The sequence below is a fragment of the Solanum lycopersicum genome, chromosome 8 (assembly GCF_036512215.1).
Source record: "Solanum lycopersicum chromosome 8, SLM_r2.1".
In the NCBI taxonomy this organism is placed as follows: Eukaryota; Viridiplantae; Streptophyta; class Magnoliopsida; order Solanales; family Solanaceae; genus Solanum; species Solanum lycopersicum.
Window position 1 is genome coordinate 57,583,638 of NC_090807.1, and position 25,905 is coordinate 57,609,542.

Sequence of the window (25,905 nt, forward strand, 5' to 3'; positions counted from 1 at the left end):
GGTATACATTCAATCTACCCTCCCCACATATCACTTAAAGAACTTCATTGGGTTGTTACATGTATATCTTGTGAGAAGTTGGTGAGACTGAATCATTTGCAATAAAATTTGGGAAAAATGACAAATATACCCCAAATTATCGTAAATAATATGCACATACCCTCCGTTATATTTTGGGACATCGGTGTCCTTGTCGTTCAAAAACTAGAACATATATACCCTTTATAATAACGGACATACACGTGTCACAATCCTATTAACTGATCCAATATTTATTACAAATCAGATCAACAAAACAGATTGTATCACATGTCCCTATATAGACATGTGTTAAGGGCACATATGCTTTAGTTTTTAAACGATATGAGCACCAATGTCCCAAAAGTATGATAGAGAATATCTACATACAATTTACGATAGTTCAGGGATATATTTATCCTTTTTCCCATAAAATTTGAAAAGCGAATCAAGATGTGCTGAAACTTATTATCTTTGCTTTTCTCGAAATTCATATGTTAAATTGATATTAATAATATATTATTGAATGTGTATTCTAGCTTATGGGGACGAGTTAGGATTGCAGTTTGCACCATTGATTGCATTCTGAATTGTTGGGAAATCATATATACAAATGGTGCGAAATGATTTTATCATGTTGATGAGGAGACGAGCTTGAAAATCTCAAGTACTAATATGGAGATTCATAATAACACTCTCAAGTCTTGTGTCATATTCAATATCAAATACCTATGTACTACTAATAATACTATAGAACAATCTGTAGCCTGTACAGAGAGAGAAGATTGTATGGTGCTTCCTCTCCAAACTTGGAGATAAACTATGGAAAGATACATATACATCACCAGAAAAGTTGGAGATGGTTCTTACAACAGACAATCTCTTCAGGGGGGTTCGTTAGACCTCTATCACGCAATCAGAGATTGTGGACATCTAATCTGAATCCCCTGGTAAACCGTTTAGCCTTAGCCTCTTTCAGGCCTTGCAAGCGTGGCAAGAATTCCAACAATAATACTAGAAAATGTTGGTACTCTCACTGGTATACCAGTCATCGAGCACTAATGTTACTCAACCATCATCAACAAAAATGTGGCTCAACCTGATATCTGGACAGTACACTTGCCAGGAAATTAGAGGAGTTTCTAAAATTTCATGCAATCGGAAAGCCACATCTGTTGCATCTTCACTACCCAATGCTTCTAATGCTGCATGAACAACTAACTTGTAATAAAACACGTCTGCAGCAATAGAAAACAGCCTGTGATAGGGAAAAAAAAACTTAATCAGATAGTTCTTCCGAGCAACCCCAACTGGAGTAATAGAACTCATTCACCTTTTGATCTAGCTGTCTTACTTGTGGGCTCTATAAATTGAAGGGAACCTCCCAGTTTCAATAGAAAAGGCAACGAGGATAGCGAAGACAAATTTATCATACTTAAGGTAGCGCGTATCTGGTAATTCAGAAATCTTCTTTACCCATATAGATCTCTATTACCAACATGGGTAAGGGACTAAGGGTTATTCCCCACATAAATAAATAAACAAGATTGTCTTTCTTGTACAATGACTGAAGAGCAATGCCAATGTCACATCCAACTTCCAATTTCTATTGTCGCTCAATTTTCTAGTTGGGCACTTCATAGATGATTTCTTTCTCTAGTTTCAATCAGAATAAATTATTTAGTGCAAATTTTTCTTGTTCTTAAAACCAAAACCCTCGACTTAAGCTAAATAGTACAGGGTAAAACATTATAGTCATCTCAACTTAATTTTTTCCTTCTGCTAGCACAATCCTTTTCCTTTTAATATGATAACTCCCGAATCATGAATTCATACGTGCAGCAAAACTTTTAGTTTCAAATTTTTTAAGTTACAATATTATACCACTGACACACTTTAATAGATGGACCTTGGAATCTTTGTTCCATCTTGTGAACAAGTATGTATCAAAAAGCTAAAGTTTATTTTCATAAGTAGCCGCAAGAAGACAAATAATCACTCACCAAGGGAATATTTATGTAAGATACTGGTTTCTTAGCAAAATATTGACGAGGATCTTCAAATATCAGAGCTTTCAAGAGTGGTGATGTGTTTCCTAAATGACTGAGCTGCTGCTTCTCTGTGGTCCATCTGCCCCAGCTTATCATATACAATGGCCATCAAGTAAAACGCTTCGGCAGCCATTTTATGATACTGCATATGAAAAGTTATTGTCATGTCAGAAATGCATCTTCTTCTTTCCTTTTTCTGGCTGGGGGTAGGGGGTTGTTAAAGCTTGAAGTTGTTAGCCAAACAAAGGCAATTCCACTTTACCAGAAAACAGAAACAGTTCAGTGCAAGCTATACAAGTTGGTAATAGATTCATTGTGGAGATAGTTCTGTTCCCCTATAATGGCAGTCAATCAAACTTAAGCAATCAAGAATAGATTCTTTGAGCAGTAAAGTAGGCTGAGAAGTAGTCTTCAAACATAATTTACGGTTGTGACCTGACCTATTAAAAAGGATTTCAAAAAAATGAATGATGCAACCTCACCTATTTGAATCACACAGAAGGTTTAGTTGAGCTGTCATGTGCTAATTTCAAATTGTTTTCCCTTATTGGTCAAAAAATTGAGTCGACGCTAAGATGAATAGGTAAAAAAGATACGTGAAACAAGCTCAATAAGCAATGATACCTAAACTCTTTTTTCTATTATTGATTGTTAGGTTAGGCTGCCCAGATTCAAATATGATTAGCAAGAAAAGCCTTAGTAACTCCAATTTTGTTTAATATCTGACGAGAATCAACATTACATAAATCCAGAATATAGCCAAAATAGAGTACCCAAATGATGCATTAGTTCATCTAAGAGAAAACCTATTAAGATAAATAATTTAGAACCTAGCACGCCATTAAAACTGGAAACAATCACATTACTAGCACTCTTCCATTTTAGACACTTATTTTAATTCTTTTTATATTTTTAAACAATACAAATTAAAATGAAACAGGCATTAGGCCCCTTATGCTGATTCTAGGATTACATCTCCATTTATCATGCCATTCTCCTGAAAAAACTTAGATACTTGAATTGTATACCTTTAGGCACTATAATCACAACTTCATTACCTTCATCTTTCTTATGGTACTACACTGGCAGTGCATAAGTTAATACTATGTATGCTTTAAATCATAATTTTCTAGAGTATCTCTCCATGGTTCCTATTTATGGTTGATGCTACAGATCCCACTAATGGGATTACACTGGGTATGTTGTTGTACTCTAGAGAATCAGTGAAAGAAATGTGATAATTACGGAGGAAATGGAAGTGAAATGTCAAATCTATCACTACACAAAGGAAACAAGCATTCACAACTACAACATTCATGAGAATTGATGAGACGAGTAAATTTTGCAGATTAAACATCTAACGAAGACCATTATTTTCTTAAATTCAGCTAACAAATAGAAGCTGGAGTCCAAAAGTTATTCTGTAAGGCCCAGAAAACAGAACTAAATATGACGGAAAAGAAAATAGAATGGATTGAGGAGGATAATAAGGGAAACTCAGAGATAATTAATGGAAAATACTTTCGAAGTTACTGATTTCCAAAAAAAAAAACTTAATGGCAAAATACCTTCTTTGGGAAGAGTCAGGAAAACGGAGTAGTTCACACTTTACTTTTTCTCTTTTACTTCACCTCACCAATTGGTACTTAGGTCTGAAGAGAATTTAACTCACTAAAAAAGCTTTCTGACAATAGAGTCTGAGCCAACTTTTAAGCACCTTGACTATTCTACCAAGTACCTGATACCTCCCACCAGCATAGATACCGGTGAACTCTACCCATCAAGGCTCAGGCAGATGGGTAGATATCACCTAGTTTTTTTAGCTTCTGTTGGGATTTGAACCTGAGACCTCGTGACTTTCATTCCACTTCATTAACCACTAGGTCACACACCTTTGGGAGTCATTTAAATTCACCTAATTGAATCCTAATCTTACAGAGTTGTTACTTTTCGGATTCACTCCATTGTTTTCTTTCCACTAATCTCATGTAATTGGTAACTACTCTTTGGAGAATTGTACCTTCATTTTCTTCGTTACATTCCCTTTCTAATTTTCCTTCACATCATCCAATCGAAAGCTTTAGATAATTATGCCTTTACTTTTCTTCAATAATGGCGACGGGTGCATGTTGGATCCTCCAAAAATAGTGCATTTTTTAAGGATCTGACTCGGGCATGGTAGTATTTTTGGAAAGTCCGAACAGCATAGCTTTTAACATGTAAGAATTTGGTATAGCAAGTTTGCATCTATTTGTCCATATGCATGAATACAGACCACACACGCACTACAACACAACACAAACACGAGGAGACACACACTTTCTTAGAGTTAAGGTCTTTTTAAAGGGTAAAGAGAAAGAAAATTGAACCGGAAAAAAAAGAAGATGGATGTCATGAAATACAACTTTAGAATTTTCTAGAAATTATTTCTCTGAGCTATAGATGTATATCATTCCCTTCAAACGTATCTAGTGTACACTTCTATTAGCACATTAATACGAAAATTTTCAAATTTTCATGGATTTGTTTCTTTTCCTTTAATTTTTCTTTTCTTCACAGGAAAATATCGTCACATGGAACTTGAAACCCAAGCTGAAGTTCTTTAATTGAATTGTAGATGTCACTAATTGGATATTAAATTGTTTCCGTATTGACTAACCTCAAGAAGTTCCAGGTCTTCGGAAGCCTGCCTTAATGGTTCAAGTACCATCTCTGGTTCTTCGCATACTGAGAACAATAAGGTATCATTAATCACAGATTAAATGCTCAAGAACATAAGAAAACAGTGCCAACAAGAAAATTCAGAAGCAAGTTAACTGTCAATTTTTAAATGATTAGCATGTCTCCACGTGTGTGCATTAATTGAAGGTAGAGTCTCAAATGAGGTAAAGGTGAATCATATCCAAAGAGAGACAAATTAATCATCAAAGAATCTCAAGGTCAAAGGATATATGAGCCCATGAGAAGTGAGGATGGAGCGGCAGCTTGATTGGGAAAAGTAAATGACAAGTCGTGGCTGGATATGAGGGGAACTACTGGAGAGTTGGAAAGATCTCCTGCTCCATTCTGATTCATAAAATCTTAGGCATCCAACAAGAGCTATAATTGCTAAAAAGGAAGTCTCACAGAAACAAGTTAACCCAAATTTATCTTAATCCTTTAGTTCTAACTTATGATGGGTCATGTAAATCCAGACAAGGGTATCCATTTGTTAAAGAATGAGGTTTGTAAGATTTAAGGTGTTTGAATTATTTGGGGGACATGGAGAAGAATATAGTTGAGGTTGAGGACATAGGATGTAGTTATAACTCAAAACCATGATATGATTATACACAAACTAATGAAAAGTCCTGTCTACGATGAGTATAGCTATCAGGTTGAGCATTGAAATTCCGATAAGGCACCTGAAAAGGTTGAGTCAGCAAGATAGCATTTTGCTTCAGTGATAAAGGCTCGGGCACGGAGCTCTAAACCACCATGACCAAGAAGTACAGGAAATGCCCCATGTATGAGAGCCAAAGCTCTTTTCGCATGACTTGATCCAAGTGAGAGCCAAAGCTCCGCAAGTGTCAGTGTAGCAGATGCTTTGAGAAGGTCTAAGTTGAAAGATTTACAAAAGGAAAGGCTTGCCAATGCATACGGAATACCTAAAACAGCATTTCCTGATCTCTGAAATGGATGAACAAAGTTCTATTAAATCTTCAACATATCAGAGAAAGGAAGGAGTATAGGCCAAAGTAAGTTCAAGTGTTACAATACACGGTGAAGATGCATAAATGGTAAAATACGTTCCATTTCTTCAGACAAGGTGATACCTTGTATAAGAAAGTACTTGTGATCAAAAATACTGATTGAATTCTGACTTATCTAACATAACAGCAAATCACTACCTTGTGTATCTCTGCAAGTAAAAGAAGAACAGTGGCATTCTCAACTTGTAAACTGAATTTGTAGCAAATAGAGAAGAGAGAGTGTGCAACAGCTGCTGCCTGGGAGAATCACATTAATAAAAAGGAAATTAAGAAATTCTATAAATGCTTATTGTCTTTGGACTGCATAAATTAGATCAAATAATTACCTATAGCTAAGGAAATCAGAAGATAATGATGACTACTTTCCATAGCACACCACAATATCAAGTTATAAGATGTAAGAGAAACAAAATATTGTAAACAGATTCAAAGTGGACTTGTGAACAAATTTGATGTTCAAATATCTCTTTTTAAAACTGAATCCAAAGCCAAAGCAAAGCCAGAATCTTTTTTTGATGTTCAAATATCTTGAGGTAACAAGTAACAACTCCTTCAGAATAGTCCCACAGAATCTTAATCTTTCGCATCACAGGCACAAGCAAACCTGCAAGCGAACTACTTAAACATGGAATGCATGCTCATGGTGCTTCTCATCCCTGAAGACAATAAATAGAAGAGTAAAGAGGGATTCGGCACTCAAAGGTAGGGTGTGGCCCATTTTATAGGAACTTCTATACCAGAAACAATGCACTAAATCAAGCCAAGATCCAATATTACTTGAATTAAGAACCAAGACCAGACTTGCTGGTCCAGCCACTTTAACTAGACCATGACCTCATGATTTTCACAAGAAAAAGAAGAAAAACATGCCAATTTTACGAAAATTGAAGGAGTTGAGAGCAATGAAAATGACCTACATGTATAAAGGCAATGAACTAATGATTCACATAGAACAACAGTTGAAGCATTAAAGTCAGATAGATAAACAAAACCTGAATCATTTCCTGACCAACAAGCAAACACAAAGTGAACTCAAGTATCCGATTTTCTATCACGGGTGTATTGAAGCATCACCAGTTTAGGATGTAGTTGACTGTATTCCTTTTCATTATTTATTTACCTTCTTTCGGGAGCAAGCGGGCACGTTCTTCTATTGATTAAAAATGATAGGGAATGAGCAAGAAAGTCCAATTCATTACATTATCACATCATATCCTTTTGTACAAAGTTCAAAAACTAGAAATAGAACAACCAAAAACATTAGCAGGTCATGTATAACTCGGAACATCATCACCCTTATCTATCTTACAATTGAGTCACCTAGAAAGAGGTCTAATTAAAGGAAAGCAGGCTACCTGGCTAAATTGGTTTGCTGCAATCAATATTCGAGCATGGCGGAGGCTAGCTTCAACCTTTATCTCTATGTCTACGCCATTTACTGAAGAGGCTAAAACACCAAGCTCATCACACAACTGTTGTGCTAATTTTAAATTTCCCCTGAACAGCAACTAACATCCAATCAGACAAGGAAAAAGAAGTTTAAAACCAAGTAAATACTAGAGATGTTGCCTTACTTATGTAAAGCATGATCATGGAGCAATTGTAACTTTACAAGCTGAATTTGTGACTTTGAAAGCGATACAAACTTCTCCTCTGCGAGTTCCAGAGCAGCAAAAGCTTCTGAAGGTACATACATAAGCAGTCATTATTGAGTATATGTAATATATATATATATATATATATTCTTCCTTTTTCATCTTCGCTTTCCTTTTTTTTTCCCAAGGTATGTAGGAGAAAAGAGGATATGTTTTTATAATTGAAGAAAGGAAAGAAAGAGATCTGGCTTTCCTACTCTTGCATATGTATCAATGAAGTCTGAGGAATTACATACAATTTTAGGCACAGTACACTAAAGCCCAGTTTAAGACTGAACATTCACGGATCCCTTCCAGGGCATGAGATTGATCAGAATTTGCCTGAGAACACTTTGGACATAACTAGTAACCTATCATGATCCTATTTAAAGTCCATCAGTTCTTTTCCCTCGACCAGGATAACACCGCAATGTTATTTTTCTCTACAAGAAAAAGCTAATTCATTTGGAATTATTCCTGCACTACTGCCAGAAATGCTTATTGTGCATGATCTAAATGAGGTTGTCTAGTATTTACCTGAGAACACTTTGGTCAGCTCTACCTATCACAATCATAATTCCACTCGACCTACTTCTATCCTTCTTCGGACCAAATTACACAAATGTTATCCGCCTCTAGAAAGACGAAAAAAAGCTTGCCAGTTCTGACTGCATTTCTGTCAAAACAACATTTTTTACAAGAGCGGACTTGTATGTTATATGGTTTTAGCAAGTCTTTTGGTAAGTCATGAAAGATCTGTGTCCCAAATTGGTTGAGGGAATAGCTCAAGTTCCTAGAATTTTTTACCATGTCTCTTCAATGATTTTAGGAAATTTTCACCGCACAAACTAACTTTTCGGGTCTAGTTAGGCTCAAGGACTATTTTCTTAACATGCTATCAGATTCAAATCCATCCCTGTTCTTGGTTGGGCTCCTATATCATGTGGTTCCTGATCCACCTGTCTAGTTCTGAGCATGCAGTGGGGAGGGTGTGTTAAGAGTGTCCCAAATCTGTTGAAGGAATAAGTTGTTATCTTCATATTTGATCTTGGGCAATCCTCACCTAGTGAGCTAACATTTGGAGTTTCGTTAGACCTAAGATCCATTCTGTTGGTAGGCACTTAGGGCTACAGAAGAATTGCAGAATTAAAAACGATACTGTTACCAAATGGCAATTATGTGTAAAAGCAAGCAATATTAAAGAGGTGTGTTTACCTTATGGGTGTGATAAAAAAATGATATACATCCATGATCCATGAAAAAAAAAGGATCAAGTGAACTGTGGAAATATAGGAGAAAAATATTATTAAATTGTTGTTTCTATATTATTACAGAAAGACCCTATTTATAGACACTACAATAGACACCTTTTCCAACTAGTACACTACAAATACAAGATTACAATCCTTTTCTAAGTAGGACACTATATACTATTCTTATTACTATTTATGTTCCTATTCTAAGTAGGATTGTATATACCTATTACTATTCTAACACTCCCCTCAAGCTAGGGCATACAAATCATATGTACCTAGCTTGTTATAAATATAATTAATTGAGGACCGATGAGGGGCTTGGTGAAATATCTGCAAGTTGATCACTTGTCAATCTCAACGTGCTTAGTCTTCTCATGAAATACTAAATTTGATGCATAATGTCAATCAATCTCAACGTGTTTGGTCTTCTCATGAAATTTTGAATTTGATGCATAATGCCGATAAAACATAGTCATAAAATTACAGTGCTGAACTTCCCAAAACAAGCTTGCAAAAACTGTTTCAAACCATAAAGTGACTTACATAATCGACATACAAGGCTACTAAACTCCCCCGGAGCAACAAAATTAGGTGGTTACTCCATATGTAGACTTCTTCCCAATAAAACAGTCGCAAGAATGTGCTCAAAATCTAGTACAAAGTATATTTATCATGTTGGAATCAATAGACGAGTTGATATTAAACTAGAAAGTCATGGAAAAACTGGTCGGAACATGCTCATATGCCAGGGTATTAGAGATATGATGATTGATCTAAAAAGTAAAATTATATAGGTGGGGTCTGAATGATGGCACGACCCAACTAGAATATAGAAATTATAAAGGGAAGGTCAGATGACGGCACGACCCTATTGAAAAAAGAAAAATAATACAGGTAGGGTCTGAATGATGGCACGATCCTACTGAAAAAGAGCAATTATATTGGTAGGATCGAAATAATGGCACAACCCTACTAAAAAAGAGCAATTATATACGTAGGGTCGAAATAATGGCACAATTCTAAGCAAATCAGATTTAGAGATCACCGGAAAGAGGAACAGGACTACGCAAATCAAATCAGAGGAGTCACCAAAAAAGACATTCGGTGTTATGCAACTCAATTATGAAAAGTTGGTTCGAAAAAAATTCACGGTACTACGCAAATTAAATATGAAAAGTAGTCTGAAGAGATAGAGATGCACGGTGCTACGCAAATCAAATATGAAAAAAAGATAGTCACGGGAAGAATGGCACGGTGCAACACAAATTAGGTATGAGAAAGTAGTCACCGAACATAATCATTGGCCAAACGGGCAGCATACAATGGCGAAGCTAGGATTTTCAATAAGGGGTTTCAAAATCTAAAGAACTAAACACACTAACTAACCGAATGGGGTTGAACATCTACTATATATACATAAATATAATTTTAACCAGTTATAAATAGTAATATTTTTCGCTGACCCTAACAGAAGGTTGGTTTCGCCCCAGGCAGCATATATGGGAAATAGCCACCTGCCGCCGGTGGAAGATCTTGATAGATCATAGAGAGATCGTAGAGGCTCTGATACCATATGAGAATTTAGGAGAAAAATATTATTGAAATGTTGTTTCTACATTATTGTATAAAGACCCTATTTATAGACACTACATGGACACATTTTCTAACTAGGACACTACAATAGAATCCTTTTCTTAGTAAGACACTACATACTATTATTACTATTACTATTACTATTCTAAGTAGGATTGTATATACCTATAACTATTGTAACATGAACAAAGCATCAGCAACTAGCTGAAGTAAAGCATCACTATAATGCAATGAGCCTATGAATATATGTAAGCATAGCTATGTCAATTCAAGAATACTTAATAAGTATTCAGATATTTGTGCAAACCTTTGTATCCCTTAAATTCTGCTAGATGCTGAATAAGTTTGCCACATGCTAATGCCACATCATCCAAACTGCAAGAAGATATGCAAGCAAATTTCTGTGAGATGATATGAAGGCACAATTTCAAACAGCTCAACTACTTAAAAAATCATACAAGTATTACCTCGATGAGTCAGCAAAGCATGTTGCATAAAGCAGTGCGTTCATTCGAGCAAGGGGTGAACTAAATTAGCACACAAAAGGAGAAAATCAGTAAAGGATTTGGATTAGAATTGAGTGCTTGTAATCTACAGATTCTAGACATAGCTGACAGGTGAAGTTCCATCTAGCCTTTTTAAACAAACAATGCAACATCTGATTAACAAGCATGTAAGGCAAAACCATGCCTTCAAGAAATGAAGTTCAAAATCTCTAACTGGCTTCAGACTTTTGTGTCTCTACATGACACCCATTGGACAGTGGATACTGCTTTTTTATTTCCTTGCCTAGTGCGGGTTACCTCTCCTATGTGGTTTGTGAGCTATTGCATAGGAGCGGGGGTTTTACCCTATGCGCACCCAAAGGGTAGCGGCTACAGGTTTCGCTTGGCATAAAAAAAAAATTTTAAATCCAATACTTTTAAGAGAGTGAATCAGTCCATCTACGATAAATTGAATTCATGAAGAAAAATCTTTAAAATCCTTATCATTCGGCAAGTCCTAATACTACAGACAGGACGCTCCCTAATTAGATATTTTAAGGACAAAGAAGATATTTGAAGTTGTGTCATACATCGTGGCATTAAACTTATGAGTCACATTATGAAACATTGGGGAAGAGTGATGGAACATAGACATTCTTCTATAAGAGCAAGGCATGGACAAATAGATACTAACAGACAGAGAGCCAATTGAGATTTATGTCTAGTAGATCTGCAAGGAGACAAAGATTTGCTACTTGTGTTCATTGACAAAGAGAAAGTGCATGATAGATTACGAAGAAAATCCCCCTAGTTGGTGTTGGAGGACAAACAAGTTCATATTAAACATCTAAATAAATGTCAAAAAAGGACATGTATGAGAGTTTCCACTTGTGTGAAACTGTGGTGAGTTTCCCATGATCATGGATCTACACCAACGGAAGACTTTGAGACTATACTTGTTTACCCTAGTTATGCTATTTAAAGACGTGTTGTGTAATCTGATAGAAATAGTGAAAGTGTCAACCAAAAGTTTGCACTATGGGGAAGTACTCCAGAGAATTTTAAAAAAAATGTGTTATTTATACGACATTTGGTTTCTGGCATAAAATCTAGTAGCACTAATCTCCATATAATCCATAAAGCGCTAGTACCAAGTGCCATGATGTGTACTTAATTATTTTTTTTGAACTATTCAATAGGAAGATTCCTACTTTTGACCACATCTTCATTAAAATTCTAAAATACTTCAGCTATTAAGGTTTTATGGTCTTAATTTTGTACAGTCAAGATGAAAAGTGTTAAAATAATCAAAATAAAAGAGTGCTCTCTCTAACAGTTTAAGCTTTTAGATGAGATGGTCACACAATTCAGCATGGTATCAGAGCAAGCAAAGATCCTGAGATCGAATTTCACCACCACCCAAATCAAAAAGAATTTCCACGTGCTTGGCCCATAAAAAAATAGGCTTGCACGTGAGGGGGCGTGCTGAAAATATAATTAAATAATTAAAGTGTGTTCTCTCTAAGAGCTTAAGCTTTTAGATGAGATGGTCACACACTTCAACAATATGAGTATAAGATATTGACGTCACTATTATGTGGTAGTGCAAACACTTGAATTCTAAATGAGGGAATAGTACTTATATTTTACATTTGAAAGTAATGACAAGTATCTTTCTAATTAAGCAGCAAAGCAAATGTGTTGTCCTCCTTAATGACCCTTCTCTAAACATCTTACACAAGTAGTGGCATAGTTTAACTAGCCGTGCAGTTAGCAAATTTTAACATTGGCAGTGGTCACCCAGGCAGAATATTTTCATGCTTCTGAAACAGCACTTTATCAATAACTGCATGAGGAACGTATAGCACAGAGAAAACGGTGGGGTACTATATGCAAAAACAAGAATGAGAACCAAGACACCACCTCACCTGCCATATACCTCCCAGGCAGTAGCACGGAACAAATATGAAGAGCCTAAAAGTTGCAGCACAGATCTAGGGATCGAACATGGCTGCCCACAGAACTGGAATGCGTCAGTATTACTCCTACATTCATTCTCCTGGGAAAAGACAACAGAACCTTTTGGTTTCTTTAAATTCTTAATCCATTGAGTACAAAAGGCCCCATCTGAGATCATTAATGAAGCCTCATCACCATATTCATTAATCAGATGAGAACTCAATCTCAGTTCCTGCAAGAATGAATACAATCAGGATAAAGAAATGGACAACTCAAAAGAAACTTTAGACCTTAAAAGATAAAGCAAACATCTTGGAGCAAATATAACCTTGCAGACATTGGTTGGGCATGTTGCAAGTTTCATGGAAGCCTTTGGACCAAATGAAAGCAAAGGTCGTTGCACTTGCTGCACATTAAATGTCATAGGTTCAGTTTCCTTATAAATAAAAGATAAAGACATCAATCATATGAAGAGAGCAAAAAGCCCTCTAGAAATACAATGTTCAGCATCGACTCCCCCTGACAGAGGAAATATGTGTTGTGTTAACAAGAAAATACGAGAAAACATTCTGGCTTGATGTTGCAAATATTCTTGATGAAACTGTTAAGCATTTTACAGCTGACCAAAAGAATCATATATGTAGAACACAGTAAGTGAACTTCTAAAATTGTAGCAGATGACATTTAAGCTCATATCTGGTCAGGTCTTCAAATGGAAAGTGAAGTAGTGACACTTAACCTGCTTCAGAGAGCAACTCAGATGATCATTTGATTCTAAGAAAGTGGGAAATGGATTAGAAAGATTATCTCAATTGAACACCCTCGCTTTATTTCTATATAATTGAAAAGGCAGCTTTGATTTATGGCATCACGGGACCTTTTTTTTCAGGTTAAGATCTGTTCCTCGTATTAAGCCAGCTCTTACTCATATTGTGAAATTCAAAGTAAGCTCCTGGGAGAATTCTGTTCATGGCTGTTGTGTGAAGGCGACTTTCGTGTTTGGAGTGAAGTGCAGCAATGTGCTGAGAAATGAACACATTTGTAAGTTGAGGCACACCCGTGGGGTTGGGGGGGGGGGGGGGGGGTCCTTGAAGAACTAGGATATTAGGATATATTTTAAAAGGATCCCACAAACATATCTGCTGGGTTGGTCATTTGGTTAGCATGCAGCTTATGCCCAAGAGCGCTGACCCGAGTTTGAACCTTGGCCGACTGCTACATCATTCTTTTTAGCTGACAATTAAAAAAAATGCATATAACATGTACAGTGACAGGTTTCGAACACGAAACCTAACATATGCAAAGTGATGCCCAGACCACCGATCCGCAGAACGGCCTTCATCAAATAAATTCACATTTTTCCTTTGGACACCAGTTGTATGGGTGTTTAATAAGAAAATATAGACTATGCAGTTGCCTGACATCGTTTCGACTACCGTGCATCTAGTTTTTAGTGGTGCCCCTATCGACTTTGAATCCTCAGTTTGCCTCTGTTCGTACGGACCAAAACATGAACTTTGGCTCTTTGAAGAAGATAATTTCTTAAAAATAAGCATGTCCCATGCATAAAGTTCTACCACTTACCTGCCCTAAATGTGAAACATAGACCCTGGCAATTTGGGCATACTGGGATAGCATACATTTTCTTTTAGCAAAGTTGACTTTTCCAAAAGATGAAATGGAAGAACTGCAATGACCTTGGAATATGTCTACAGTGTATACAACTCAATAAAATACAATATAAATAACAATTTATATATGGTTTCAATTCCTTTAGGTCACTTGGGATGTTTTATATGCATGATGAAAATACGTAACTGCAAACTGGACAGTCATATTTTGTCTTAACTTTAAAAATTAGAAGACATATTTACAGGAATTAAAGAGAAAATGATGATACCACAAAAGATTAATGCCTACAGTTTATTGTTTCTCATTAGGCATCGGTTTGTCATCAAAACTGCTGCTCAACTGCAGAACCCAACAGTTGATCTGAGAACCCACTACTTGATTAATTAACTGCAATGTCAGGTCAGAAACTATAAAAAGAACTTTTTACTCATAAGTATTTTATTTATTTCAAAAATGGAAATAATTTGCCTTTCCTGGTAAGTTTATTATATGAAGAATCCAACTAAAACAACAAGGGTTAATTTTATCCTAAAATTATAGTACTTATATATGCATTGCTGCATCACTGAAGCACTCAAGTCAAATTTGGTAAGGGCCTCTACAGTATCCATATAAAACTTATAACAGGGGTACTATAACATGTCGAGAACTTAGTTTTTGAAGACTCATATAGTTCATTTGCTCTAGGAAAAAGTGATTACTGCATTCCTTGAAATTTTGCTTTCAAAAATATGCTTTCCTCTATGTTTCTTTGGCGCATCACAGCACAGGGGCCTTTATTAATGGCTTCAAGGTTACAACAAGTGGACCTAAGAATGTGGTTGGTGGCTCCCTGGTTGTTTACGAATGATACTTTTATTGTGATGCTAATGTAGGCCAAAGTACTTGAGAGGAGTTTGGTTGTGGTTCCAATCTATGTCAGAACATAGGATCAATTTAAGGATGATTCCGATTGGAATATCACAACCTAAAAAGGTTGATTTGAGTTTTTTAGATGTAAATCAGCAATCCATAATGCATTTGTGGCTACCTTTAGTTTCCAATCACAATTTATATCAGCTTAGCATCCCATTTTACTGGAGTATAAGAAACCACTTGGATGAAGGAAGAAACATACCTCTTCTAAGGGGTGTAGTTAGTTGGGGATAACAGCCTAACAGGTATCAACCTGTCTGCTTGCTACATGTCTCTCTTAGGAATGCTGTAGTAGGGGCTAAGAAAATTGAGCAGCTGTAAAGGAATTTTCTTTTGGATGGAAATCAAAGTGAAAAGAAATCACCTGTTGACAGGGGTAATATCACTTTGCCTGTTAAGGATGGTCTGTTGGGGATAAGGGATGAAACAGTATTAAAGTTTTGCGTGGAAATGGAGATGAAGGGTTGAGTAAGAACTGAGAAGCACTAAGGATGGTTGTTCTCAGGGATAAGTATGGGAGGGAAGAGGCATATGGAGCACGCCAGAATCATCCAGCCCATAAGAGAAAGGCCTGTGAAGTGTGAAGTGGATCTTAAACAACTGGGAAGAATTTGGGATTGGGCCTTACTTGATTGATTGCTGGACTGAGTAGCACTTCAGAAAACATATTTAATTCGATGAGAAAACACACACAACAGTTTATTCAGCTTAGTTTAGAGATTTGAACTTTTGTCAAACAGACACGAAATGAATTGTAGTTTTTTTTTATAACAACAAAACCACTAATTCCAGCTCCAAACCACTAATGAGCTTGCCTCTCTGCTGACTGCTCTTCTCCACATAAATAACAAACTTGGTTCACTAAATAGGATTCGAACTTATGACGTGCACCTACCATATATACCACATTGTATTAGCTCTACTCTTGAACCAAAGCCTGGGGCATAATGTGTCTAACACTTTAAGATACCTCATATAGGAGACATAAACCGGATGATGAATGTTAAAAGTAGCCATAGTATTATTATTTTTGACAAGGCCGAGTCTGATTATATAAAGTAAGAAATGACAATATTACTGCTTTATAAGAACTATTAAGTTCATGAACTCAACCTGGCACTGGCTATTCTACACACTATCCAAATCTCAAAAGTTCATCATTCCCCCATTGGATTACGATTATCCAGTATCCTATAGAAAAATATCTATATTACAATTTAATTTGAGCACCCAAAGGCAACAAATTCAAATTGAGAAATTTGTGCTACATATATAATGACACAAAATGAGTAACACCATGCAATGAATAAGCGAGACCAGGTACCGCTTCTCTTTCTTACTGCCTTTACAATTTTTTCACCAATACATAACACAACTGGACTCGTGCAAATGGATTTTTCCCTTGGAGTATGCTATGACTTGAATCACCTTAGATTATCTGGTTACCATAATGAATAATAAGAGAGTGATCAAAGCACTTACAGTCAGGTCAAATTTAGCCATGGCAAGATGATTAGATGCAACCAGCCGTTTCAGCTTTAGACTTTCTGCTCGCTTTAAGGATCTTCTCAGGAGAACATATAAGAGTTGTTGAGTGGATAATGAAGTTCCTATACTGGTAACTGGTGAATAGGATGAACCAATAAGTCCCCTCATGTTTGAGACTCCAAATTCAGACAATAACTTGCAAATTGCTGCTAAAGTGTAAGCAAGACAACTGTCATTGTTTTGCTGCACATGAGAAGAGGAGAAACATAAGATCTCCTAGTAAGAAATGTACATAAATTAAATAAAGAGGCAACTCTACAAAGGAAAGTTATTAAAGGCACATCTGGCCGGTTGATGTCTTGAAACAAAAATGATACCTGGAAGGACCTGATATACATATTTCTTGCTCTATCCAGGACAAAAAGTAAAAATCTTTCTACCAGAGTTCTGATCAATACATTGAAAAAGCACCAACATACACCAGTGTAATTCCACAATTGGTAAATGTCTTAAGCGTGAATTGATCCCTATGACAAGCCAAAATCATTGAGGACATAGATACTTCAGCTGAGCCTTTATTTGTATCTATTCATCAGGAGGTTTCATATCTTTAGCATTTAAACAGTTCAGAATGAGCAGCTGATAGTGGAGAGAAATCCATTTTCTAAGCAGCTCCTAGGCCACATACTGTTATGCATCTGTCACAAGGGTTATTATTTTGGAGATGTGTAATATCGGGATATTTTATATTCAGAGTTTGGACTTTTCCGAAGTCAGCTAAACTTGTTATATAATTTGTAAAAAATTATTAAAGCTTTTCTCCAGATAGAGTGTTTGTTTTGGTTTAGATGATTGTTTAGCACAATAGTTGAAGTTTCGAGTCGTTCATAAATCAGGAAAAATGTAACAGCTAAAAGTTGCTTTGAGATATTTGAAAAAAGTGAAAAGTTGTTCAAAATTGTAGAAGATAGGATCCATGTAACTTTTGTTACAATATGGAATGTGATGGGAAGTTTCTATAATACTGAAATCGTTTGCAGATAGATCAAAAGATGAAAATAGAAGCGGTATCTTTTATGTATAGTTTATGTCGTATTTTGATATTTCTAATTAGTAAAATATAACAGCGCTAATTTCCCCAGGTCTCCAATCATGAATGAAGGTCGAACAGACATCAATACATCATCATGTGCAGACACCCCATGGAAGAAAATATTGAAAAATGAATCATTTGCCAACAAGTTGGTGACAAGAAAAGTATTTGTTCAGAATCCTATGACGCAGTCTAACGAAAACGCCTACAGAAGGAAAGCAGAAAATTCAATGATCTCCAAACTGTTTATCAACGATCGGATGATTGGTGTGATGATATCCTTCTTTAGCATATCATAGGTGGTATCCATCAATTATATTTTTAACTCCTTGTTAGGATAAACTTTTCGAGACAAATATTTATAGACTGCAACCAATAGAATTATGATGGGCAATACAACTAATTTAGACAAAGATTAGGGGCTGGCCTCAATTTAGTTAATTTTTAGTTAAGTTATGGGCTCTTCTGCCACTAATTCAGGTCATCAGTCAGCATCATGTTTTCTTACAGGAGTAAATGTTCTGTCCAGCACATTGTACAACTTGAGAAGAAACAAAACTTGAAACTGGTGACAGAAAACTGTGAAAATATGGCATCAAAGAAGACCTCCTTGTCCAACAGACTAAGTTGTGAGTACCAGAAAGAAGGAAAAGAAGATGCTATCAGTGAGCAGCCACAGCTAAAGTAGCAATAGATACATGTAAGAAGCAAACAGGTTCCCCTATGAGCGCTATGCAGAAAGAACCAATTACAAGATAGTCAAAAAATATTCTATTGTAGAAAACAAATGCATGGAAAGTTAAGCGCACAAAACAAGGGTATGAACCAGCCGAAAGAATAACTTCCCAAAAGTACTCTATCCATCCTAATTTGTATGATATACATCTGTTTTTTGCAACGCCCGAAATGATTGATAAAATTATACAAATATTAATATTCTAAACACTTTCAGTTCATTTATGATTCTAATCATCTAAGAAATTCAAATTCAGACAATGACTATTTGCCCCATCACACTAACTTATCAACTAATAATAATAATAATAATAATAATAATAATAATATCTTCTACTCCCACTAATATAATAATAAGTCAAATGATATTCTTAGAACTCCATGGTCATTCATACTACATTTAACAAAAGGAGAAAAAAGTGTTATTCTTGAGGTTTTGATGATAGTTGAGTGGTTGAGAAAAGGTAAAGTTAACATGGGTCCATCCCCTAAGAGTTTCTTCCATTTACAAAGCACCAATAACTGCTTTATTTATCTCCTAAAATGACAGACAAACATAGCAAGGGAGAAGAAGAGGTCAACCAACCAAACTGACAATTTTTTTCTTGCTAAGTACTAGTCTATCAATCACAAAATGACGGTACAAGTGATTAATAGAGCAAATTGGTATCATTCCAGAGAGCTTTTCTTTAGTTATTAATTTTTTTTTAGGAGAGGTAACTAGTACTAGGCAAGCCTGGTGCGACGAGCTCGATCCAGAAGGCAAAACCCCCTGCTTTCGCTAGCAAGCGGTTTCGAACTTGAGGCCTCCATCATGAAAGTCCCAAAGCCCAAACCCTGGGCCACCCCGAAGGGATTTTAGTTATTAATAGTACTACTTATATATCATTAACTTATTTTTTCTAGTATAAAGACGACATGAGTTGAACATAGTCAATGAAGATTCATATAGCCAACTCCAATTTGTTTGGCATGAAGGTGTAGTTGTTATTGGCAGATGCTTATGTTGATTACCATTCAGATCCCGTGATTTTTTTCATCTAAAAAGTATTCATATGACACAGTTGTATTGATGCAAGTGTTACAAAGAATATGCTATGCCACTTTAGAGCATAAAAGAATGAAAGATAAAATAATGTATCAGATAAAGGAAGCCCTAGTCGAAAGAAAGGGAAGGAACAAATGCAGCTACCTGCTGAGACACACGGACTGCTTCTGTCAACACCTGAAAATTATCAAGCAAATAATTGTCATGTCGTAGTGGCAACACCAAAGATCCTAAGACCACTACTATGCCCACCCTCACCTTCATTACACCAATAATGGGGGGATGACATGCATCAAACTCAACAAAGTAGCATAACATGGACAATGAAGGTAGGAAATGACATTGAATATGCCTACCTCCAAAGCTTGCTTCGGGTGCCCAAAATGAAAATGCATCATCCCTAAGCATAATAATGCAATTTCATATCTACCAAAGCTATTGCAGCCTGTGGAAGAAGAGGATGTGAAATCACATCCCTCTGTCCCTGCACTTTGGTAAAAATACTTCTCAGATCTATTTGCAAGGTGTTAAAATATCACGTAAATACATTTTCCAAAGCTAAGGTTGGCCCATAGGGTTAGCTCTTGACAAATTTCTCGGTCATTAAAAGGATTATCACATAAATACGTGTCTAAATTTATTGTACTTGAACAAAAATATTCTTATAGAATAGTCTATAAAATTTATTTACCTTGTTGGCATGGAGACTGATTACCTAACATTTTGTGTGTAGTCTACGACTCCTATATAAGGAGCGCCTCTAATAAATTATGTTAAAAAATCAAGGTAATTAGAAGTTTTTCTTCTTTTAGTACAGAGTTGAAGCATCTATAATCGTGGTACAGACTAAAAGTCTATTGCCTGCCCGGCCATCTATTTACTTCATTTTGGTGTTCGGCACTGCTTCGCTCTTCAATAATCGGTGTCACTACTTTACGAATGATCATTCATTCATTCAAGCATTGGCCCTCTCCCCAACAGTAATTGAGGTGCCACTCCTCTCTCTAGAATCATTCAGGGCGACCATTCGGATGCAACGAATCATCCTGGCAACTGACATTTCTATTTACTACGTGATAAGTGACCTCTAAATCTTGAAGTGTTATCATTGTTTTGTGATTCAAGTTACACCGATAGTGTCTTGAAAATTTACAGCACCATATCTCTGTTTGGTGATTGAGAATAGACACCTCTTTATGATGGGGCTTGGGGGATTCAAGGTTTACTCTCAAAATCCTTGTTTGCACAATCTTGCAACCAGTTCCTTTTATCATACAATTACAACGACTCTCTAGAGAAGAAATTCTAGCACTTCTTTCTTGTGATTGTGCACTGTTCTAATGATATCTCAGTTAATTTCTATTGACTTCAAGTCTAGCTTCATTCTACTTGTATAACATACCAAAGTCTTGGTTCACCCGATGAAGGACCCGTTCGGTGTCAAGTACAGAAATGGCCCTGGTATGGGTCTGGTCTTGATACTTTGTCCATGTAAGGAAAGTCTAACAAAAATGGCCTCCATAAGTAGGATTGACTTTTTGGCCCCGCTTAACAATTTTTTTAAAAAAGAGCCTCCACTTCAAAAAATTCTAACTCTTGCCATAAAGCAAATGTTCAAGATATTCTGACACAATGAACCTGCTCAATAGACCAGAAGTTCTACCTTGTATGCAAAAGCTAGAACTTGGGTATAAAGTTTGCCCATCATGCATAAGTTCTAACTTTTGCCCATAAGGCAGGCATTAAGGATATTTCAAGCCAATAAACCTATTCAAGTGACCACAAGTTTTGTCCAATAGGCAAACATGAAGGAAGTTTGAAATGTAACAGACAACATGATAGATCATATAAGTATACCTGTAATCAAAATATCGGTGAATATTTTCTAGAGCAGTATGATAGTCCTGATGATAAAGGCTATTCAAGTAACGCAAGAAGTGAACCTTCAGTGCACAAAAAGTTACTTTAGTGACAGATAACACAAAATAAACTCAAATCCCCAAAACACCACACTCGTAAAATCTTACACGATGTAGTTCAGGAGCTAATTTAAGAAGGTCCTTCAACACAGACTCAAAAGCATTCAAAGGGAAGGAGCTTCCCTGCCTGAAAGAGAAAATATATTGTTCAGTTAAGTGATTCACAAGTGTCTTTGGACAAACATGATATGCTGAATAGTAGTATCTATAAAACTTCAATGACCTTTCAATCGTATCAGCTTGCTCCAATAGATAACCTTGTATTTGCCAGTTTGTACGTAAGAAAGCCCCAGATGGAGAATCATCAGGATCAGATACATCACGAGAAGAAGATGCAGACGCAGATGCACCAACTTCTCTAGGCTTACTGATATTTCTAATTTGTGACCCAAGAGAAAAATTACGATCTGCAAGCCATGACTAACCAACATTAGGCACTTAAAGCATATATATCATTTGTCTATGCTTATACATTTCTAAAAGCACTTTACTAAGCAAGAACCAAAGACAGCTTAAAGTTGAACATTATACACGAATTACTTAGCACATATCAACACATCGTACCTTAGGCAGGTAAATAAGAATATTACAGCAATCAAAAAGGGTCAGTAATAGCTTCTACAGCTTTTGTTGATTTTAATTTTGGAATTCCCTTAATATTTTGTACTGCATGAGAGGGAAATTCCCGTAGATCCTTTCTACTTCTACTTTATAGGCTTCAAAACAAGTTGTTTGTCTACACAGTAATTATATCTTAGGCAGGTAAACAATACTGATACAGTTATCAGCAAGGATCTATAATAGCTGCAGCACCTTTTGTTCATGTTATTTTTGGGAATTCCCTTGATAATTTGTCCAGCTTAAGTGATAATTCCCATAGATTTATATCCTTCGATTGACCAAGTTTTCAAATAAGTTACTCATCTACACAGCAAAGGGAGAAAAACTAAAAGACATGAAGAACTCCATGTCCAACTGGGTCTGGAGTTAATAGAATATCAACTAAATTCAACATGACTATATCATTTGTAACAATATTAATCAAAAAATATCATCTGAATTCAGAAACTAGAATACTATGTTTTGTTCGTCGGTCACACTTTACACAGTAAATCTGAATTGTGTTTTAAATATGTTGACTACCTATATGATGAACTGAAACCTTATTCTTGTTGGAATAAGTAGAAAGAATGCTTATCCTTGACACAAATAGCAACAAAATGTTTTTGAAAGGAGCATAGCTCTACTCTTTCTTTATTTCCTTGTGGAACACAGAACCATTTCTCATGGAGTTATAGTTGTGGAATTCTCAACCTAAAACTGGACGCAAACTTTGAAACAAACAGGAATCAATCTTTCCCAATGCAAATGAATATGGTTTTACTTTTGAGAAAATCTACCAAAGAAAAATACCTTCAATTGCTCTAACTAGAGCTTTAGGTGCATGATTGTGGAAAGAAAGTCTTTCATCGACCACATTTCTAGATTCAATTTCTTTCTTGACATTCTCGACAACAAGATTCTCCAAATCCATGTTCTCATAGTGCATTGGTGCTTCAGTATCGCTATCAGATTCGTTGAAATGTGATATCTCATAAGTCGAGAGAGATTCTTTGCAATATATTGCTACATTTGTCAAAAGATGACAGACAGCCTACTCAGAGAAAACAATCCAGATACATGTTTATTAACTTTTAAATGAGCGGAACTACTATGTGCTTTATCCAAGCAAATATAAGTGACATATAACAAGTCGAATTGGAAAAGTAAATAGAACTGTCCAACAATTGCAATGAGTGCACAAGAATAATACTTGAGGTTCGGGCATTGAACTTTATGTTTCATTGGTGCCCTTGTCTTGACAGAGCGAAGTCTTTCTGACAAGATAATGAATAGTTTAATAGTACCTCAAACGATAATAGATTAAACGCAAGTAAGCAACGACGAATAAAGACTCCAAGATTGCTGCTAGGATCCAAAATGATTTGATCGTCATCCATGACATTTGAATCAGAACCCCCAAGTAAGCCTATTCAAAATAATAACATGAAACTTTGTAAATAAAAGGTTAAGCAGGTTCAAACATAGAACAACAATGATTTCATTACCTCGCAAGTCATTAAAAAAGTTGAACAAATCATCTGGTGAGGCTAATGATGATAATTTGCGAGCTAAATGGTCACTCAACCAATGATTCAATACACCTCCAATTTCCCTAAGCTGTGCGACAAGTTCATCCAGCTTTGGCTCAAAAATATCCTCAGACGACTGTTCCAAGAAACAAGATAAATTAGCTTGGTTAAACAGCACACTCTACACTATACTAGGAGATTTAGAACCTAATCATTTTACCGACAAAAGAATGGATATATAGTCCTAAAACACATTCTCCACACCAAGAAAAAATGACTAATAAAATTCAAATCAGCATAATGCATATCAGACACAATGGTAAAAAATTCAGGTACCTTTTCTCTAGACATGAAGAGACGTAAGCTCAAGTCGGCAATTTTAACCATATCAACATAAATCCACTTCTAATACAGTATATAATAGAATTCTGAATCTTCTGATGTTCAAAGATAGAACAAGTCCAGCATATAGCGACAACCTTGAGGAGCTGTATCTTTTGGCTATTTATCTGATTATATCGCTAGTTCCAACTAAATTGGTTTCACCAATCATAATCAGTGTTTAATTATCATTGACAAAGAACACTTTTTCAGAAAGGTACTGCATTACTTTTAAACTCTTGTTCGACAATTAACTAATAAAATAAACAAGACATATCATCTAATTTGATTAAATCACTATACTGTACCTGTATACTAAAACAATTCCACTGTGAATAATCACGATTTCAATCAATACTCTCATTTCGCTCATTAATTTTATTTGGTCCAAGAACTCTTTTTACAATATTTAACCAGCATCAAACTTTCACTGAATCAGTTACAGAGTAAGAAACAGTGCTTAGTGTTCTATACACACAAAGAAAAAAAACAATTCCAGCAGAAAATTGAAACTGAATAATTTCTAATGAGACTATTTAGTAATCACTCAAAGAGTACAAAAGCGAACCACATTTCTATATAGAATTTGAAGGCTAATAAATGTTTGCCACCTTAGTTAGAGATAATAAGAAGGAGCCCAGAAGATTGTGTTGAGCAACGGAAGAGAAAGGGAAAGGAACTGAGCTTTGGGAAGGCGGAGCATAGACTTGGATGAGAATGCAAATAGAAAGCTTGTGTGGTGTAATGGTGAAAGCTCCCGGCGCCTTTGACAACCCAGCCATTGCGGCAGCGGCGGACATGGAGCGAGCGAGCGCGCCGATTCCGATGGAAGATGGTGCTAATTTTAATTTTTCAAGTTTGAAATTTTGGTGGTTCTTTGCTTGTGCTTTTCAAGCCCTTGTTACTTATTCCATCTGTATTAAATATGATATAATTCAAAATTCAGGAAAATATTTTTAATTATTTTATATTAGGTAAATTACTCGCGCTTTATGCGTAATGCGTAGTGAACTACCTCAATAAGTTTATCCTTAATCATTTGGTATATCTGTTTTTTAATTGAGTACATTGAGTTGTTATTCAAAGACGAATCATAATATTTCTTTAATCATTAAAAAAAAAATCTGATTTTTAATCTTAATATAAATATTTTTTATTAGTTCTTCATTTTAGTCATATTTACATCATCTTATGCGTGAATCCCCGGATAGTAAATTAATCAAAGAATATAAAATATATCTTATTATTTCATTTTTTTTATATATCTTTTCAAAAAGTGTATAGTCATTTTATTCATCCGTTCAAGGAGTTCTTCTCTTGTTCAAGGTCTCTACGTTATTATTTTTCATCACTATGGTCAAAACTTCTACTTTTTTGTGATTTTTAATTTCATGTTTTAAATTAGATCTTTTTCTTTTCTTTGGCGGAATACATATACAGGTCCCTGAACTACGTCATCTTCTTATTGAACTCCTGAACCACCCATAATTTGTACCTTTTAAACATTATTAGCTGACTTATTTACAAAATACTGTCTCGATTGAGATATTTTATAAATAATTTCTACCCCTTTTCGGTCTACGTGACACTAACTTGAAAAAATGTCGACACGCATTGGCACAGAAGATAATGACTCATAGACCAAAAAAGGGTAGAAAATTATTTATAAAATAAGTTCAGGGGGTAATAGTACCTTAGTATAGTATAAGTGTGTCTCTAAAGTTCGGAAATTGGTTTGGGGAGGGTACTTATGC

The 25,905-nt window shown here is 35.7% G+C and overlaps 1 protein-coding gene across 1 annotated transcript; it reads right to left on the reverse strand.

Annotated features, from left to right (window-relative positions):
• Positions 1–672: 672 nt before the first annotated feature.
• On the reverse strand, positions 673–25,050 carry LOC101253813 (anaphase-promoting complex subunit 5). The gene is made up of 21 exons (XM_019215386.3): positions 24,763–25,050; positions 23,747–23,906; positions 23,546–23,667; positions 23,052–23,292; positions 21,862–22,045; positions 21,687–21,765; positions 21,517–21,602; positions 20,016–20,148; positions 19,804–19,836; positions 16,778–17,026; positions 13,077–13,154; positions 12,718–12,980; positions 10,772–10,831; positions 10,612–10,679; positions 7,396–7,501; positions 7,177–7,318; positions 5,960–6,058; positions 5,474–5,738; positions 4,729–4,796; positions 2,022–2,211; positions 673–1,276 (listed from the first exon to the last, which is right to left on the reverse strand). Exons 1-20 carry the CDS (start codon positions 24,949–24,951, stop codon positions 2,077–2,079), a joined length of 2,760 nt encoding a protein of 919 aa, XP_019070931.1. The 5' UTR covers positions 24,952–25,050; the 3' UTR covers positions 673–1,276; positions 2,022–2,076.
• Between the last annotated feature and the right edge of the window lie 855 nt (positions 25,051–25,905).

Coding starts and splice junctions, on each gene's coding strand:
- LOC101253813 (XM_019215386.3), bottom strand. CDS start 24,951: ATGTCCGCCGCTGCCGCAATGGCTGGGTTGTCAAAGGCGCCGGGAGCT. Junction 20,149..21,516: donor CACCGATATTTTGATTACAG/GTATACTTATAT, acceptor TTTTTACCAAAG/TGCAGGGACAGAGGGATGTG. Junction 5,739..5,959: donor TACTTGCAGAGATACACAAG/GTAGTGATTTGC, acceptor CATCCATTTCAG/AGATCAGGAAATGCTGTTTT.